Source organism: Mustelus asterias, unplaced genomic scaffold (genome assembly GCF_964213995.1).
Source record: "Mustelus asterias unplaced genomic scaffold, sMusAst1.hap1.1 HAP1_SCAFFOLD_2144, whole genome shotgun sequence".
In the NCBI taxonomy this organism is placed as follows: domain Eukaryota; kingdom Metazoa; phylum Chordata; class Chondrichthyes; order Carcharhiniformes; family Triakidae; genus Mustelus; species Mustelus asterias.
In genome coordinates this window covers 1-18135 of record NW_027592089.1, presented here as the reverse complement: position 1 = coordinate 18135, position 18135 = coordinate 1, and the positions used below count along the sequence as shown (strand labels likewise).

At 50.8% G+C, this 18135-nt stretch overlaps 1 protein-coding gene across 1 annotated transcript; it reads left to right on the top strand.

Moving 5' to 3' along the window:
• Positions 1–170: 170 nt before the first annotated feature.
• LOC144489326 (poly(rC)-binding protein 2-like) lies at positions 171–18041 on the top strand (the record flags this gene model as incomplete). Its single annotated transcript, XM_078207223.1, has 6 exons — positions 171–2290; positions 7955–8078; positions 14548–14571; positions 14677–14709; positions 15836–15952; positions 17910–18041. Coding segments are annotated over exons 2-6 (372 nt in total), but the record flags the coding sequence as incomplete, so codon positions are not given.
• Between the last annotated feature and the right edge of the window lie 94 nt (positions 18042–18135).

Sequence of the window (18135 nt, the reverse complement as noted above, 5' to 3'; positions counted from 1 at the left end):
CATGCGACCGCCGCGGTGAGGGGGGAGCCGGGACTGCGGCGGCGCAGTGAGGGGGGAGCCGGGACTGCGGCGGCGCAGTGAGGGGGGAGCCGGGACTGCGGCGGCGCAGTGAGGGAGGGGGGCGGGGAGAGCCGTGAGTGCGCAGCCGCAGTGGGTGAAGATCAGGGTCAGGTTCCATCTGGGCTGCTGGGGGTTTTTTTTTGTCTCCGGCGCCGCCATTTGGATCCGGATTCGGAGGAAAGACCGAGAGACCGAGAGAGGAGCCCAGAGACCCAGAGAGAGACCCAGAGAGAGACCCAGAGAGAGGAGCTGCGACAGAGGGAGACAGAGATCATCCACATCCCCCAATCCCCCCCTCCCCACATCCCCCAGAGCCTCAATAACCCCCATCCTGATCCCCCCCCCCATCACCCTCCCCCCATCCAGCCCCAATCCCCTAACTCCCCCTCCCCAAATTACCCCCCCTCAAAATCACCCCCCCAAACCAACCCCAATAAACCCCCTCAATAACATCCCCCCCCAATAACAATCCCCATCCTGATCCCCCCCCATCCAGCCCCAATCCCCAATTACCCTCCAGCCCCAATTACCCCCTCTTAACATCTCCAAAATCCCCCAATAAACCCCCTCAATCACATCCCCCAAATCCCCAATAACAATCCCCATCCCTTCTCCCAACCACCCTCCCCTCTTAACATCCCCAGACCCCAATAACATCCCCCAAATCCCAATAAAACCCCTCAATAACATCCCCCGTCCTGATCCCCCAATAAACCCCCTCTTAACATCCCCAGACCCCAATAACATCCCCCAAATCCCAATAAAACCCCTCAATAACATCCCCCGTCCTGATCCCCCAATAAATCCCCTCTTAACATCCCCAGACCCCAATAACATCCCCCAAATCCCAATAAAACCCCTCAATAACATCCCCCGTCCTGATCCCCCAATAAACCCCCTCTTAACATCCCCAGACCCCAATAACATCCCCCGACCCCAATAACAATCCCCAAATCCCAATAAAACCCCTCAATAACATCCCCCGTCCTGATCCCCCAATAAACCCCCTCTTAACATCCCCAGACCCCAATAACATCCCCCAAATCCCAATAAAACCCCTCAGTAACATCCCCCATCCTGATCCCCAATAAACCCCCTCTTAACATCCCTAGACCCCAATAACATCCCCCGACCCCAATAACAATCCCCAAATCCCAATAAAACCCCTCAATAACATCCCCCGTCCTGATCCCCAATTAACCCTCCCCCATAACTTCCCCAGAGCCTCAGCAGCAATTCCCAGACCCCCCCCAAAAAAACAACCCTAACCCCAATAACATCCCCAAAATCACCCCCAATAAACCCCCTCAATAACAATCCCCATCCTGATCCCCAATCACCCTCCTCCCTCCCCTATCCCAATCCCCCCCCCAAAAACCCCAATAAGCCCCTTCAATAACATCCCCCAAAACAACCCCCTCAGTCCCCCAATAACAGCCCCCATCCTGATCCCTCACCCAGCCCAATCCCTCCAATAAACCCCCCATAACATCCCCAGAGCCTCAATAACAATCCCCAGACCCCCTAAAAACAACCCTAACCCCAATAAAATCCCCCCCAATAAAACTCCTCCTAACATCGTCCAGAGCCCCTATAACAATCCCCTAACTCCCCCCCCCCCCCCCAATTACTCCCATTACCCTCCTCCAAACTCCCAAAAACATCCCAAACCCTCAATAACATTTCCATCCTGATCCCCAAATCCCAATAACAACCCCCTAACTCCCACCCCATTTACCCTTCTCCAAACTGCCAATAACAACCCAATTCCCCCAAAACAATCCCCCAGGCCCCCCGATAACAGCCCCAAATCTCATTAACAATCTCCATCCACTCGACCACCACTTCTGTCCTCCCAGCTCCCTGCACTGTCACATCATCCCCAAACTCCCGTAAACCACCCTGTCCCAACAACCCCGTAGCCCAACCTGATCCCCCAAACACCACCCTATTGACAACCCTTCCCCCTCCCAAACTCCCCTTCCCCCTCCCCAGAGACCCCACCATCAGCCACCGCTTCTCCCCCTCCCAACTCCCTATATCATCCCCAATAACAGTCCTATCCTGATCCCCATTTACAACCCCCTCCCAACTCCCCATTCCCCCAACTCCCCAACCTGATCCCTCAAACACCCTGTTGACCCCAATTCCCCCCAAAAAGTCCACACACGCCAGCCTTCCCCCAAGACTCACATAAACAACCCCATCCTTGTCCCCCATAGAGAGAGAGGTAAGTCACTCCACTTTTATATCGCTGTATTAAATGTGTGTACACAGAGAGATATTTCTGTATATAGAATATACAGAGAGAGGGGCAGATAATTAACTTTAATATCAATATGTTAAATATACAGAGAGATGATTTGTTATAACCCAGGTCAGAAACTCCAAGGCGTTTTATGAACTTACGATGTGGAGATGCCGGCGTTGGACTGGGGTAAACACGGCAAGAAGTCCCACAACACCAGGTTAAAAGTCCAACAGCTTCATTTGGTTTATGAACTGAGATGAGAGTGGGGTTATCACTGCTGCCTCACAGCGCCAGGTTCGATTCCCCGGGGGCCTTGGGGTCACTGTCTGTGCGGAGTCTGCACGTTCTCCCCGTGTCTGTGTGGGTTTCCTCCGGGTGCTCCGGTTTCCTCCCACAGTCTGAAAGACGGGGCTGGGTTAGGGTGCATTGGGCTGTGCTAAATTCTCCCTCAGTGTCACCCCGAACAGGAGTGTGGGCGACTCGGGCGGGGGGGGGGGGGGGATTTTCACAGTAACTTCATTGCAGCGTTAATGTCAGCCTAACTTGTGACACTGATCAATAAATAAGGTTTAAAGTTTTATCCTATCTAGACCAACCGCCTGTATCCCTCTCTTCCCCGTCTGCTCACGCGCCTATCCAGGTAAGTCTTAAATGTGCCTAACATAACCACCTCGCTTGTCAGTGCATTCCAGGCCCCCACCACGCTCTGTTTTAAAAAAAAACTGATGTCGTCGTATAACAAAGAACAAAACAGCACAGGAACAGGCCCTTCGGCCCTCCAAGCCCACGCCGTTCCCTGGTCCAAACTAGACCATTCTTTTGTATCCCTCTATTCCCACTCCGTTCATGTGGCTATCTAGATAAGTCTTAAACGTTCCCAGTGTGTCCGCCTCCACCACCTTGCCCGGCAGCGCATTCCAGGCCCCCACCACCCTCTGTGTAAAATATGTCCTTCTGATATCCATGTTAAACCTCTCCCCCCCGCCCCACCTTGAACCTATGACCCCTCGTGAACGTCACCACCGACCTGGGGAAAAGCTTCCCACCGTTCACCCTATCTATGCCTTTCATAATTTTATACACCTCTATTAAGTCTCCCCTCATCCTCCGTCTTTCCAGTGAGAACAACCCCAGTTTACCCAATCTCTCCTCATAACTAAGCCCCTCCATACCAGGCAACATCCTGGTAAACCTCCTCTGCACCCTCTCTAAAGCCTCCACGTCCTGGTAGTGTGGCGACCAGAACTGGGCGCAGTATTCCAAATGCGGCCGAACCAACGTTCTATACATCTGCCAGATCAGACCCCAACTTTTATACTCTATGCCCCGTCCTATAAAGGCAAGCATGCCATGTGCCTTCTTCTCCACCTGTGACGTCACCCTCTGATCTTCGGGTAAGCGTTCTCCAAGGCTGCCTTCACCACACACGACGGCGCAGAGTCGCTGAGCAGAAACTGATAGTCAAGTTCCACACACACGAGGACGGCCTCAACCGGGATCTTGGGTTCATGTCACACTATCTGTAACCCCCACGACCTGCCTGGGCTTGCAAAATCTCACTAACTGTCCTGGCTGGAGACAATACACATCTCTTTAACCTGTGCTTAACCCCTCTCTCCACTCACATTGTCTGTACCTTTAAGACTTGATTACCTGTAAAGACTCGCATTCCAACCACTATTTTGTAAATTGAGTCTGTGTCTTTATATGCCCTGTTTGTGAACAGAATTCCCACTCACCTGACGAAGGGGCAGCGCTCCGAAAGCTTGTGTGGCTTTTGCTACCAAATAAACCTGTTGGACTTTAACCTGGTGTTGTGAGACTTCTTACTGTGTTTACCCCAGTCCAACGCCGACATCTCCACATCATAGAAAAACTTCCCCCGCACATCTCCACTAAATCTTTCCGCGCCTTACCTTGAACCTGTGCCCCCTTGTAATTCTCATTTCCACCCTGGGGGGAAAAAGCTTCTGACTATCCACTCTGTCCATGCCCCTCGTAATCTTGTAGACTGCTACCAGGTCTCCCCCTCAACCTCCGTCGTTCCAGTGAGAACAAACCAAGTTTCTCCAACCTCTCCTCATAGCTAATGCCCTCCAGACCAGGGCAACATCCTGGTAAATCTTTTCTGTAACCCTCTCCAAAGCCTCCACCCACTAGGGAGCGTTTATCAAACAAAGTTTGCCTGAGAACACAGTTAATGTATAATAAATTTAGCAAAAACTTTTACCCAATTACAAAACAAGAGAAGAAACAGCTATGAAAGTGTATATATCTTAACAGCTAAATAGTTTTTTAAAGTTTATTTATCAGTGTCACAAGTAAGGCTTACATTAACACTGCAATGAAGTTACTGTGAAAATCCCCCCTAGTCACTTTGGAAGGAGTAACAGGAATACAGAGTACCGGGCTAATGGTAAGATACTTGGTAGTGTGGATGAACAGAGGGATCTGGGTGTCCATGTGCACAGATCCCTGAAAGTTGGCACCCAGGTTGATAGGGTTGTTAAGAAGGCGTACGGTGTGTTCGCTTTTATTGGTAGAGGGATTGAGTTTCAGAGCCAGGAGGTCATACTGCAACTGTACAAAACTCTGGTGCGGCCGCACTTGGAGTATTGCGTACAGTTCTGGTCGCCGCATTATAGGAAAGATGTGGAAGTGTTGGAAAGGGTGCAGAGGAGATTTACCAGGATGTTGCCTGGTATGGTGGGAAAATCGTGTGAGGAAAGGCTGAGGGGCTTGAGGTTGTTTTCGTTAGAGAGAAGATTAAGAGGTGACTTAATAGAGGCATACAAGATGATCAGAGGATTAGATAGGGTGGATAGTGAGAGCCTTTTTCCTCGGATGGTGTTGGCTAGCACGAGGGGACTTAGCTTTAAATTGAGGGGTGATAGATATAGGACAGATGTTAGAGGTAGGGTCTTTACTCAGAGAGTAGTAAGGGCGTGGAATGCCCTGCCTGCAGCAGTGGTGGACTCGTCAACATTAAGAGCATTCAAGTGGTTATTGGATAAACATATGGATGATATTGGAATAGTGTAGATTAGAGGGGCTTTAGATTGGTTCCACTGGTCGGCGCAACATCGAGGGCCGAAGGGCCTGTACTGCGCTGTAATGTTCTATGTTCTAGTCGCCCACACTCCGGCGCCTGTTCGGGTTCACACTGAGGGAGAACTTAGCACGGCCCAATGCACCCTAACCCAGCACGTCTTTCGGGACTGTGGGAAGAAACCGGGAGCACCCAGAGGAAACCCACGCAGACACGGGGGGGGGGGGGGGGGGAGAACGTGCAGACTCCGCACACAGACAGTGACCCGAGGCCCCGGGGAATCGAACCTGGCGCTGTGAGGCAGCAGCGCTGACCCACTGTGGCACCCCACCTTCCGCACACTTCGAGAGACGGAGGCACTCCTTGCTTTTAGTTCCGAGCTAGCCAGCCTCCAATGGAGAGAGACTAAACACTGTTTTAGAAGCATTGAAACCAGAAGCAGGAGGCGGCCCTTCGAGTCTTCTCCCCCATTCATTGTGAATTCACGGCTGAGCATCAAATTCAGTATCCTGATTTTCCCCCCTTCCCTCCCCATATCCCTCGATCCCTTTACCCCCAAGAGCTATATAGAGTCATAGAGGTTTACAGCATGGAAACAGGCCCTTCGGCCCAACTTGTCCATATCACTCTTTTTTTAAACCCCTAAGCTAGTCCCAATTGCCCGCGTTTCACCCATATCCCTCTGTACCCATCGTATCCATGTAACTGTCGAAACACTTTGTAAAAGACAAAATTGTACCCCCCTCTACTACTGCCTCTGGCAGCTCGTCCCAGACACTCACCACCCTCTGTGTGAAAAAATTGCCCCCTCTGGACACTTTTGTACCTCTCCCCTCTCACCTGAAGCTTTTTCCCAGGTCGGAGGTGACGAACACAAGGGGTCACAGGTTCAAGGTGAGGGGGGGGGCAAGGTTCAACACAGATGTCAGGGGGACGTATTTTACACTGAGGGTGGTGGGGGCCTGGAATGCGCTGCCAGGCAAGGTGACTGAGGCGGACACGCTGGGATCGTTTAAGACTTATCTGGATAACCACATGAACAGACTGGGAATAGAGGGATACAAACGAATGGTCTAGTTGGGCACAAGAGCGGCGCAGGCTTGGAGGGCCGAAGGGCCTGTTCCTGTGCTGTATTGTTCTTTGTAAACCTGTGCCCTCTAGTTTTAGACTCCCCTCCCTTTGGGGAAAGATATTGACTATCTAGCTGATCTGTGCCCCTCATTATTTTATAGACCTCTATAAGGTCACCCCTCAGCCTCCTACGCTCCAGAGAAAAAAGTCCCAGTCTATCCAGCCTCTCCTTGTAACTCAATCCATCAAGTCCCGGTAGCATCCTAGTAAATCTTTTCTTAACTCTTTCTAGTTTAATAATCTCCTTTCTATAATAGGGTGACCAGAGCTGCACACAGTATTCCAAGTGTGGCCTTACCAATGTCTTGTACAACTTCAACAAGACGTCCCAACTCCTGTATTCAATGTTCTGACCAATGAAACCAAGCGTGCCGAATGCCTTCTTCACCACTCTGTCCACCTGTGACTCCACTTTCAAGGAGCTATGAACCTGTACCCCCAGATCTCTTTGTTCTGTAACTCTCCCCAACACCCTACCATTAACTGAGTAAGTCCTGCCCTGGTTCAATCTTTAAAAAAACTGCATCTAATATCTAATTTCTTCTTGAAATCACACAACATTTTGGACTCGAAACACTTTCTGTGGGAGTGAATTCCACACAGTCACCACCCTCTGGGTGAAGAAATTTCTCCTCAGCTCAAAAAGGGTTTGATCCCTAATCCTCAAACTATGACCCCCCTAGTTCTGGACTCCCCCCACCATCGGGAACATTCTTTCTGAATCTAATCCTGTCTAACCCTGTTAGAATTTTATAAGTTTCTATGAGATCCCCCTCTCACTCTTCATAAACTCCAGTGAATATAATCCTCACCGACTTAGTCTCTCCTCATATGACAGACCTGTCATCCCAGGAATCAGCCTGGTAAACCTTCGCTGCGCTCCCTCTATAGCAAGGAACATCCTTCCTCAGATAAGGAGACCAAAACTGCACACAATACTCCAGGTGTGGCCTCACCAACGCCCTGTAGATTTGCACCGTAAGAAGTCTCACGACACCAAAGTCCAACAGGTTTATCCACGAGCTTTCGGAACGCTGCCCCTTCATCAGCTCAAGTGGGCTAGGGTGCTTTGGGCCGTGCTAAATTCTTCCTCAGTGTTGCCCCAACAGGCGCCGGAGGGTGAGCGACGAGGGGATTTTCACAGTAACTTCATTGCAGTGTTAATGTAATGCCCTTCTTTACTGCCTGCTGTACCCTGCACGCTTACGTTCAGCGACTGATGCACGAGGGCTCCAAGGTCTCGCTGAGTATCCACCTCTCTCGATTCACACCCATTCCAGTAATAAGTGACAAAGAAAGGAGAGGGCTTGCGCGGTCCAGTGGCCAGAGCCTGTGTTTGCGTGGTTTGGTATGCACGCCCTGCGTTTGCGTGGTTTGGTATGCACGCCCTGCGTTTGCGCGGTTCGGTGGCCGGGCCCCGTGTTTGCGCAGTCCGGTACCCATTCCCTGTGTGTTTTCTGCAGGTCTGACGCTCCTGATCACCGTTGATTCGCTCTCTACATCGCTACGCGACCGGGGATCATGGACACGGCTGTTGAAGGTGGACTAAATGTGACTCTAAGTCTTCGACTCTTGATGCATGGAAAGGTGCCGTATTCGATCTCTTAGTCTTGTGGTGTGTTTGCGCGCGTGTCTCGTGTGTTTGTGTCTCGTAGGGAATAAGGAGCAGAAGTCGGCAAATCCGACCCTTCGAGCCCTCTCTGCTCCCACCACTCAGTCAGATCCATGGCTGATCTCTCCCTGGTCTCCAATCCCCCTCCCCACCTGTTCCCCGTCTCCCATCGGGGAAATACATCCATCTCCCCCTGGGACCCATTCAATGATTCAGACTCCCCCGCGCCACAGGGGCAGCGAACTCCACAGATTCACCCCCGCCCACCCCCCGCCAGAAGTAGAAACATAGAAAAACTACAGCACAAAACAGGCCCTTCGGCCCCACAAGTTGTGCCGAACATGTCCCTACCTTCTGGACCTACCTATAACCCTCCATCCTATTAAGCTCCATGTACTCATCCAGGAGTCTCTTAAAAGACCCTATTGAGTTTGCCTCCACCACCACTGACGGCAGCCGATTCCACTCGCCCACCACCCTCTGTGTGAAAAACTTCCCCCTAACATTTCCCCTGTACCTACCCCCCAGCACCTTAAACCTGTGTCCTCTCATAGCAGCCATTTCCACCCTGGGAAAAAGCCTCAGAGTCCACCCGATCGATGCCTCTCAACATCTTATGTACCTCTATTAGGTCTCCTCTCATCCTACGTCTCTCCAAGGAGAAAAGACTGAGCTCCCTCAGCCTATCCTCATAAGGCATGCCACTCAATCCAGGCAACATCCTTGTAAATCTCCTCTGCACCCTTTCAATCTTTTCCACATCCTTCCTGTAATGAGGCGACCAGAACTGAGCACAGTACTCCAAGTGGGGTCTGACGAGGGTCTTATATAGCTGCATCATTATCCCCGGACTCCTAAACTCAATCCCTCGATTGATAAAGGCCAGCACACCATACGCCTTCTTAACCACCTCCTCCACCTGCGGGGCCGATTTTAGAGTCCAATGGACCCAGACCCCAAGGTCCTTCTGATCCTCTACAGTACTAAGAGTCTTTCCCTTTATATTGTACTCCTACATCCCATTCGACCTGTCAAAATGGACCAGAGGTAGCTCCTCCTCATCTCAGTGATAAATCTACTGCCTCTCAAACTCCACCCGTCACCTCTTGTTCTAGATTGTCCCACAAGGGGAAACATTGGGTCGAAACTTACTCTCTCAATCTCTTTGAGTATTTTTATATCCCTCGATCAGATCCCCCTCTCAATCTGCTAAACTCCAGCGAGTACAAGCTCCCAACTGTTCAATCTCTCCTCATACATCAACCCTTCCAATCCCCGGACTCAGTCTGGTGACCCTTCCAATCCCCGGACTCAGTCTGGTGACCCTTCCAATCCCCGGACTCAGTCTGGTGACCCTTCCAATCCCCGGACTCAGTCTGGTGACCCTTCCAATCCCCGGACTCAGTCTGGTGACCCTTCCAATCCCCGGACTCAGTCTGGTGACCCTCCCTCTGAACTGCCACCACATCCTTCCTCATAAGGAGACCAAAACTCGTGTGTTACGTGGGGCGCGGAGTTGTTAAACTCATGGCAGCTGTTGACCATGGGATCTTTTGGATCTTGGCTGGGCCAGTGTCCGGTCAGTCCCACAGATTGGGATCCAGATACTTTTGTTTTGATTTAGAGTCATAGAGGTTTACGGCATGGAAACAGGCCCTTCAGCCCAACTTGTCCATGCCGCCCTTTTTTTTAAAAAAAACCCCCGCCCCCAAGCTAGTCCCAATTGCCTGCGTTTGATCCATATCCCTCTATACCCATCTTACCCATGAGGCATAGGTTTAAGGTGCGAGGAGCAAGGTTTAAAGGAGATAGAACAGAGAACATTCCAGCGCAGTACAGGCCCTTCGGCCCTCGATGTTGCGCCGACCAGTGGAACCAATCTAAAGCCCCTCTAATCTACACTATTCCAATATCATCCATAGGTTTATCCAGTAACCATTTGAATGCTCTCAACGTTGACGAGTCCACTACTGCTGCAGGCAGGGCATTCCACGCCCTTACTACTCTCTGAGTAAAGAACCTACCTCTAACATCTGTCCTATATCTCTCACCCCTCAATTTAAAGCTATGTCCCCTCGTGCTAGCCAACATCATCCGAGGAAAAAGGCTCTCACTATCCACCCTATCTAATCCTCTGATCATCTTGTATGCCTCTATTAAGTCACCTCTTAACCTTCTTCTCTCTAACGAAAACAACCTCAAGCCCCTCAGCCTTTCCTCATACGATTTTCCCACCATACCAGGCAACATCCTGGTAAATCTCCTCTGCACCCTTTCCAACACTTCCACATCTTTCCTATAATACGGCGACCAGAACTGTACGCAATACTCCAAATGTGGCCGCACCAGAGTTTTGTACAGTTGCAGCATGACCTCCTGGCTCTGAAACTCAATCCCTCCACCAATAAAAGCTAACACACCGTACGCCTTCTTAACAACCCTATCAACCTGGGTGCCAACTTTCAGGGATCTATGCACATGGACACCCAGATCCCTCTGTTCATCCACACTACCAAGGAACTTACCATTAGCCCAGTACTCTGTATTCCTGTTATTCCTTCCAAAGTGAATCACCTCACACTTTTCCGCATTAAACTCCATTTGCCACCTCTCAGCCCAGCTCTGCAGCTTATCTATTTCCCTCTGTAACCTGCCACTTCCCTCCGCACTGTCTACAACTCCACCGACTTTAGTGTCATCCGCAAATTTACTAATCCATCCTTCCACGCCCTCATCCAGGTCATTTATAAAAATGACAAACAGCAGTGGCCCCAAAACAGATCCTTGCAGTACACCAACTAGTAACTGAGCTCCAGGATGAATAGTTCCCATCAACCACCACCCTCTGTTTTCTTACAGCTAGCCAATTCCTGATCCAAACCACTAAATCACCCTCAAACCCATGCCTCCGTATCTTCTGCAATAGCTTATTGTGGGTAGGGGGTTTTAGTTCAGACGGGGTGGGCAGCATGGTCAGTGCAGGAGGGCCGAAGGGCCTGTTCCTGTGCTGGAATTTTCTTTGTTCTTTGTATTCGAGGGGCGGCTGGGTGTCACACTTGGGGGGCGAACGGGGATCAAAGGTTATGGGGGGGAAAGCAGGATTGGGCTGTTGGGTTGGATGATCAGCCGTGACGGTGATGAATGGGGGAGAGCAGCCTTGAAGGGCCGAATGGCCTCCTCCTGCTCCTAATTTCTATGATTCTATATGAGGATTGGGCAGAATATAAGTTACAGCAGAAGGGGGGGGGGGGGGGAGATTAATAAGAAGTGGGTTCGAGATATAAAGATTGGCCGTTCGAGTTTCTATAGACACTGGAATTTATGACCAGACGCACGTTGGCCCTCGGGTGTCACAAAGCAGGCAGATGTTATCTGCGCGGGCATTTCCACTCGAAGAACCGGTTCCTGGTGGTTCAGAGTTTTGTTTTGGAATGTGTAAGGAGTCACGTGAATTCCCCCAGTGGGACTGACCAGCCCCAGTCATTCTGTAACAATTACTAAACACCCTTATTTCATTTGTTATTCTCACGTGTATCGGGGTGCGGTGAAAAGTATTGTTTCTTGCGCGCCATACAGACAAAGCATACCGTTCATAGAGTACAGTGGAAGTGTTGGAAAGGGTGCAGAGGAGATTTGCCAGGGCGTTGCCTGGTAAGGTGGGAAAATCGTATGAGGAAAGGCTGAGGGGCTTGAGGTTGTTTTCGTCAGAGAGAAGAAGGTTAAGAGGTGACTTAATAGAGGTATACAAGATGATCAGAGGATTAGATAGGGTGGATAGTGAGAGCCTTTTTCCTCGGATGGTGTTGGCTAACACTCGGGGACATAGCTTTAAATTGAGGGGTGAGAGATATAGGACAGATGTTAGAGGTAGGTTCTTTACTCAGAGAGTAGTAAGGGCGTGGAATGCCCTGCCTGCAGCAGTGGTGGACTCGTCAACGTTGAGAGCGTTCAAGTGGTTATTGGATAAACATATGGATGATATTGGAATAGTGTAGATTAGAGGGGCTTTAGATTGGTTCCACTGGTCGGTGCAACATCGAGGGCCGAAGGGCCTGTACTGCGCTGTAATGTTCTATGTTCTGCAGAGGGGAGAAGGAAAGGAGAGGGTGCATGATTTTATTCATCCGTGGGACATGGGGCGGCGCTGGCTGGGCCCAGCATTTATTGTCCATCCCTAGTTGCCCCTTGAGAAGGTGGTGGTGAGCTGCTGCCATCTTGAATCGCTGCAGTCCACCTGCTGTGGGTTGACCCACAATGCCGTGAGGGAGGGAATTCCAGGATTTTGACCCAGCGACTGTGAAGGGACGGCCGATGTATTTCCAAGTCGGGACGGTGAGTGTCTTGGAGGGGGGCTTGCAGGTGGTGGTGTTCCCCCTGTATCTGCTGTTCCTTGTCCTTCTAGATGGAAGTGGTGGTGGGTTTGGAAGGCGGTGTCTAAGGATCTTTGGTGAGTTGCTGCAGTGTATCTTGTAGATGGTCCACACCGCTGCTACTGAGCGTGGGTGGTGGAGTGAGTGGATGTTTGTGGATGTGGTGGCAATCCAGCGGGGCTGCTTTATCCTGGATGGTGTTGAGCTTCTCGAGTGTTGTTGGAGCTGCCCCCATCCAGGCGAGTGGGGAGTATTCCAGCACACTCCTGACTTGTGGCTTTGGGGAGTCAAGAGGTGAGTTAATTGAATGGTATTCCCAGCCTCTGAGCTGCTGTAGTGTTTACAGTCACAGCTAGGGGTGTAGAGAAAGATCAACTTAATGCAAGGTAGGTCCATTCAAAAGTCTTGACGGCAGCAGGGAAGAAGCTGTTCTTGAGTCGGTCGGTACGTGACCCCAGACTTTTGTACCTCTTTCCCCAACGGAAGAAGGTGGAAGAGAGAATGTCCGGGGTGCGTGGGGAGGGGGGTGTCCTTGATTATGCCGGCTGCTTTTCCCCCCGAGGCAGCGGAAAGTGTAGACGGAGTCAATGGATGGGAGGCTGGTTTGCGTGATGGGACTGGGCTACGTTCACACACATTTACTGGGCTACATTTACTATGCTCAGTTCTGGTCGCCTCATTACAGGAAGGATGTAGAAAAGATTGAAAGGGTGCAGAGGTGATTTACAAGGATGTTGCCTGGATTGAGTGGCATGCCTTATGAGGATAGGCTGAGGGAGCTCGGTCTTTTCTCCTTGGAGAGACGTAGGATGAGAGGAGACCTAATAGAGGTATATAAGATGTTGAGAGGCATAGATCGGGTGGACTCTGAGGCTTTTTCCCAGGGTGGAAATGTCTGCTACGAGAGGACACAGGTTTAAGGTGCTGGGGGGTAGGTACAGGGGAAATGTTAGGGGGAAGTTTTTCACACAGAGGGTGGTGGGCGAGTGAAATCGGCTGCCGTCAGTGGTGGTGGAGGCAAACTCAATCGGGTCTTTTAAGAGACTCCTGGATGAGTACATGGGACTTAATAGGCTGGAGGGTTTTAGGTAGGTCTAGAAGGTAGGGAGATGTTCGGCACAACTTGTGGGGCCGAAGGGCCTGTTTTGTGCTGCAGTTTTTCTATGTTTCTAACTGTCTAAACGCTTTTTAAAAGACAAAATTGTACCCGCCTCTACTACTGCCTCTGGCAGCTCGTTCCAGACACTCACCACCCTCTGTGTGAAAAAATTGCCCCTCTGGACACTTTTGTATTCTCCCCTCTCACCTTAAACCTATGCCCTCTAGTTTTAGACTCCTCTACCTTTGGGAAAAGATATTGACTATCTAGCTGATCTGTGCCCCTCATTATTTTATAGACCTCTATAAGATCACCCCTCAGCCTCCTACGCTCCAGAGAAAAAAGTCCCAGTCTATCCAGCCTCTCCTTATAACTCAAACCATCAAGTCCCGGGAGCATCCTAGTAAATCTTTTCTGCACTCTTTCTAGTTTAATAGTATCCTTTCTATAATAGGGTGACCAGAACTGTACACAGTATTCCAAGTGTGGCCTTACCAATGTCTTGTACAACTTCAACAAGACGGCCCAACTCCTGTATTCAATGTTCTGACCAATGAAACCAAGCGTGCCGAATGCCTTCTTCACCACTCTGTCCACCTGTGACTCCACTTTCAAGGAGCTATGAACCTGTACCCCTAGATCTCTTTGTTCTGTAACTAGTCTTAGACTCCCCTACCTTTGGGGAAAAGATGTTGACTATCTAGCTGATCTGTGCCCCTCATTATGTTATAGACCTCTATAAGATCACCCCTCAGCCTCCTACGCTCCAGAGAAAAAAGTCCCAGTCTATCCAGCCTTTCCTTGTAACCCAAACCATCAAGTCCCGGGAGCATCCTAGTAAATCTTTTCTGCACTCTTTCTAGTTTAATAATATATGGAAGTGTGTGGTCACTGCCACTCCCCGTTTCGCTAACGGGATCCTTTTTGGATGGACGGATGAGGGTAACGCTGTGTTTTCTCTGCTCTCTCTTGCAGGAGGTGGGAAGCATCATCGGAAAGGTCAGTGACTTCACTCCCTCTTGCTCGACCGCGCCAGCTGAGTGTTTAGATGTTGTTGCTGTCAGTGGATAACCCGATTCTCTCTCTCTTTTCCCCTCCCCCCAGAAAGGTGAGACGGTGAAGAGGATGCGTGAAGAGGTGAGTTTGACACCAACGCAAGTTAGACCGATCAGCCTGGCAGTCAGTCGAGGCGGGGACAAGTTTGTCTTTTAAAAAGCGTTCAGACAGTTACATGGGTACGATGGGTATAGATGGATATGGGCCAAATGCGGGTAATTGGGAATATCTTGGGGGGGGTTTTAACAAAAAAAGGGCGGCATGGACAAGTTGGGCCGAAGGGCCTGTTTCCGTGCTGTAAACCTTGATGACTCTAAGTCCACTTTGATTTGATTTATTATTGTCACGTGTATTGGGATACAGTGAAAAGTATTGTTTCATTGCCCGCTGTACAGGCAAAGCAGGACAAGGGAGAACAAAGAAAATTCCAGCACAGGAACAGGCCCTTCGGCCCTCCTGCACCGACCATGCTGCCCCCGTCTCAACTAAAGCCCCCTACCCTTCCGGGGACCGTATCCCTCTATTCCCATCCTATTCATGGATTTGTCCAGACGCCCCTTAAAACTCACTATCGTATCCGCTTCCACTCCCTCCCCCGGCAGCGAGTTCCAGGCACCCACCACCCTCTGTGTAAAAAACTTACCCGTACATCTCCTTTAAACCTTGCCCCCTCGCACCTTAAACCTGTGCCTCCCCCGAGTAATTGACTCTTCCACCCTGGGGGGAAAAAGCTTCTGACAATCCACTCTGTCCATGCCCCTCATAATCTTGTAGACTTCTATCAGGTCTCCCCTCAACCTCCGTCGTTCCAGTGAGAACAAACCAAGTTTCTCCAACCTCTCCTCATAGCTAATGCCCTCCAGACCAGGGCAACATCCTGGTAAATCTTTTCTGTACCCTCTCCAAAGCCTCCACATCCTTCTGGTAGTGTGGCGACCAGAATTGAACACGATATTCCAAGTGCGGCCTAACTAAGGTTCTATAAAGCTGCAACATGACTGGCCCAATTTTTAAACTCAGTGCCCCGGCCGATGAAGGCAAGCATGCCGTATGCCTTCTTGACTACCTTCTCCACCTGTGTTGCCGCTTTCAGTGACCTGTGTCCCTGTACACCCAGATTCCCCCCCCCCCCCCCCCCCAAAGTGCAGCCGCTCACACTTCCCGGATTAAACTCCAGCTGCCATGTTTTCTCTCTTTCTCCCCTCAGAGCGGGGCTAGGATCAATATATCTGAAGGAAACTGCCCCGAGAGGATCGTCACGCTGTCTGGGCCAACCAGTGCCATCTTCAAGGCCTTCACCATGATCACACACAAGTTGGAAGAGGTGAGAGTCTCTGTCCTCAGCGCGACGGGAACCGAGACTTTGCGCTGAGAATTGGGGGTGATATCGGGACTGGGTTTGGTTGGATCTCTGGGACACTGGCGTCACTGTCCTTTTATCAGACCCCACGGTATAGGAGCATAACTAGGCCATTCGGCCCATCGAATCTACTCCATTCGATCAGCTAGATAGTCAACATCTTTTCCCCAAAGGTAGGGGAGTCTAAAACTACAGGGCACAGGTTTAAGGTGAGAGGGGAGAGATACAAAAGGGTCCAGAGGGGGCAATTGTTTTCACACAGAGGGTGGGTGAGTGTCTGGAACGAGCTGCCAGAGGTAGTAGTAGAGGCGGGGACAATTTTGTCTTTTAAAAAGCGTTTCGACAGTTCCATGGGTAAGAAGGGTATAGAGCGATATGGGCCAAATGTGGGCAATTGGGACTAGCTTGGGGGTTTTTTATTAAAAAAAGGGCAGCATGGACAAGTTGGGCCGAAGGGCCTGTTTCCATGCTGTAAACCTCTGACTCTATTCCCTTACCAATCAAGAACCTATTCATCTCTGTCTTAAAGACACTTAATGACCTGGCCTCCTCTGTGGCAAAGAGTTCCACACATTCACCACTCTCTGGTTGAAGAATTTCCTCCTCCACCTCTGTTTTAAAAGATCGTCCCTTTAGCCTGAGGTTGTGCCCTTGGATTCTCGTCTCTCTGACTACCTCTCCACGTCCACTCTATCCAGGCCTCACGGTATCCTGTAAGTTTCAATAAGATCACCACCTCATCCTTCTAAACTCCCAACGAGTACAGACCCAGAGTCCTCAACCCATTCCTCACACGACAAGCTCTTCATTCCAGGGATCACTCTTGTGAACCTCCTCTGGACCCTTTCCAAGGGCCAGCACATCCTTCCTTAGATACGGGGGACCCAAAACTGCTCACAATACTCCAAATGGGGTCTGACCAGAGCCTTATACACCTTCAGAAGTCCATCCCTGCTGAGTGGGTCTCTGGGACATTGGGGTCAATACTGCAATTGTACAGGGCGTTGGTGAGGCCACACCTGGAGTATTGTGGGCAGTTTTGGTCTCCTTATCTGAGGAAGGATGTCCTTGCTATAGAGGGAGCGCAGCGAAGGTTTACCAGGCTGATTCCTGGGATGGCAGGTCTGTCACATGAGGAGAGACTAAGTCGGTGAGGATTATATTCACTGGAGTTTAGGAGAGTGAGAGGGGGATCTCATAGAAATTTATACAATTCTGACAGGGTTAGATTCAGAAAGAATGTTCCCAATGGTGGGGGGAGTCCAGAACTAGGGGGTCAGAGTTTGAGGATAAGGGGGTAAACCTTTTAGGACTGAGCTGAGGAGAAATTTCTTCACCCAGAGGGTGGTGAATGTGTGGAATTCACCCCCACAGAAAGTAGTTGAGGCCAAAACGTTGTGTGATTTCCCAGAAGAAATTAGATATCGCTCTTAGGGTAAAGGGATCAAGGGATATAAGGGGGGGATCGGGAAATGGAATTTGATACTCAGCCATGAATTCATAATGAATGGCAGAGCAGGCTCGAAGGGCCGAATGGCCTCTTCCTGCTTCCAGCCTCTATGTTTTTATGTCCTCTTTCCCCCGGGGTAGGACACTGGGGGTTCACTGTCCTTTACCCCCCTGGGATAGGACACTGGGGGTTCACTGTCCTTTACCCCCCCCGGGGTGGGACACTGGGCAGGGCTCACTGTCCTTTCCAACCGGGCTGGGACACTGGCGGAGGTCACTGTCCTTTACCCCCCCCCCCCCCGGGGTGGGGCACTGGGGAGTTTACTGTCCTTTCCCTCCAGGGTGGGACGCTGTGGGGGGGGGGTTCACTGCTTTTTCCCCTGGGTGCGAATCTCTTTGACGGGACTGGGACCACACGAGGGGTCTCTGGGTATCCGGGTAATGGATTGTGTTTTCTCTCTCTCTCTCTCAGGATATAAACAGTGCCATGGCCAACAGCACCGCCTCCAGCCAGCCCCCCGTCACCCTGCGGATCGTCATTCCCGCCAGTCAGTGCGGCTCTCTGATCGGGAAAGGAGGATGCAAGATCAAGGAAATCCGGGAGGTGAGAACCGGCACGGAGCCGCTCGCGGTCGGTCACAGACGCAAGCCCCGGACTGCGTCAAAGGGGCTATTGACACTGCAATGAAGTTACTGTG